At 40.4% G+C, this 1,682-nt stretch overlaps 1 protein-coding gene across 1 annotated transcript; it reads left to right on the plus strand.

The window, feature by feature from the left end:
- Nucleotides 1–222: 222 nt before the first annotated feature.
- On the plus strand, nt 223–1,219 carry LOC103467147 (excitatory amino acid transporter 3-like). The gene is made up of 4 exons (XM_017305644.1): nt 223–227; nt 467–658; nt 754–948; nt 1,066–1,219. Exons 1-4 carry the CDS (start codon nt 223–225, stop codon nt 1,202–1,204), a joined length of 531 nt encoding a protein of 176 aa, XP_017161133.1. The 3' UTR covers nt 1,205–1,219.
- The last annotated feature ends 463 nt before the right edge of the window (nt 1,220–1,682 follow it).

Genomic DNA, 1,682 nt, shown 5'->3' on the forward strand with positions numbered 1-1,682 from the left:
ACACCCCATTCAGATGATTGCAATTCAGCAAAATCCTGTTAATCAGCCAACAATTGAAATCATGTGTGCGGTTGGGAAACACTGGTCTAGACCAATATCCTTTTGATAATATGTGGCAGAAAGCTTTGTGTTCACACTCCCCATCTAATCTGAGCTTATGCTATTTTGCAGAGAAGAATGTGATAAATGTTGTTTCTATGAAAGAGCAAAGTTGGTGGAAACATGACGCAACAGGCCGCAGCTGGAACTGTTGCAACAGGTTGATCTACAAAGTATGGACTGATTGAAGCTGAATAGAGATGCACACACATCTTCATGGATGTTACTGTGCAACAATGAATCATTTTCCTTGCACTTTGCAATGACGCGCGACTATGTATTAGCATATCAAGTCCCCCCAAACACTTGACAACCAATTTTTTCATGTGGTTTACCATGACAAAATTCATAAGTGTCAAASTTGAAGGCCAGTGAATAGCTTTTTGTGTCTTGATAACACAGAGCATGACTCTAATAAGTTTGTTGTCTCTTTCAGACAAGGAGTCTACGCCTTTTTGCTTGTGCCCACGATTTATTTTTTGTTAGTCAGACAGAACCCCATTAAGATCTACARGAAGGTCTCCAAGGCTTTGATAACTGCATTTATCATCTCATCCAGGTGAGATGTTCTGCTTGTTTGTTGTCAAAGAGTGACACTTTTCTAGTTTCCACATATGAACAGTGCACCAATAAAGGATGTGCTTTCTGCCAAAGCACCGCCACTCTACCTGTTGCCCTTCAATGCCTCGAAGAGAACGTGAAGGTCAATAAGCAACTCCTCCGCYTCATGTTGCCCATTRCCGTCGGCATCAATATGAACGGGACAACAATTTATGAAGTGATCGCTTCCATCTTTACTACTCAGCTAAATRGCATCACTCTGGAAGTCGGTCAGATAATTGCCATTTGGTAAGCTGCTTCCTCTAAGTGTCTGGAATTGAGAAAAGGTGCATACTGGGATTGTTAAGAGAAAAGGCTTGACACAACTGTGTGTTGCAGTTGATGTAGTCTGTGCTTGGTTTGCAGCTTGTCTAGTGCCATTGTCACCTTTGGAACTKCAGGGGTCCCAGCCAAAGGAGCTGTGACCACTATCATGGTTCTGACATCTGTGGGACTGCCTGCACATGATGCTGTCCATCTGGTGGTGTTTGAATGGCTTCTGTAAGTTCAACTTGATGCTCAACAGCCTGCCACTCGTGTTCAAAAAGTACTTTAACCATCAAACTGTGTCGTCACACTGGATGGAGTTATGCTGGTTTGCWATCAGAAAGCTTGCAGTTATTTTTGACCAGGACATGATTTTTAATATGCATGATAAACAAATGTCTAGGATAGCCTACTTGGATCCTGGGGAGACCCTGTGTCTCTCCAGGATCTCCCCAGGATCCCAAGATTTGGTTAAATCTTGGGATTTAACCAAATCCCAAGAAAAAAAAAGACAATTATAGCAAAATCTCGACTTATTTCATGTGACTGAGGTCAAACTGTTGTGTTCACAGCCAAACAGACTTTAAAAAGAAACTGGAACAGTTAAAAGGAAATGAACAATATTGAAAAAAAAATCTAAGAAAGTGGCAACAATTTATCCAGAAGCTAATATAAACAAATCTCTATTAATATAATTCTTTTAATTAAAAAAAAAA

This window comes from Poecilia reticulata, linkage group LG7 (genome assembly GCF_000633615.1).
Source record: "Poecilia reticulata strain Guanapo linkage group LG7, Guppy_female_1.0+MT, whole genome shotgun sequence".
Lineage (NCBI taxonomy): Eukaryota > Metazoa > Chordata > Actinopteri > Cyprinodontiformes > Poeciliidae > Poecilia > Poecilia reticulata.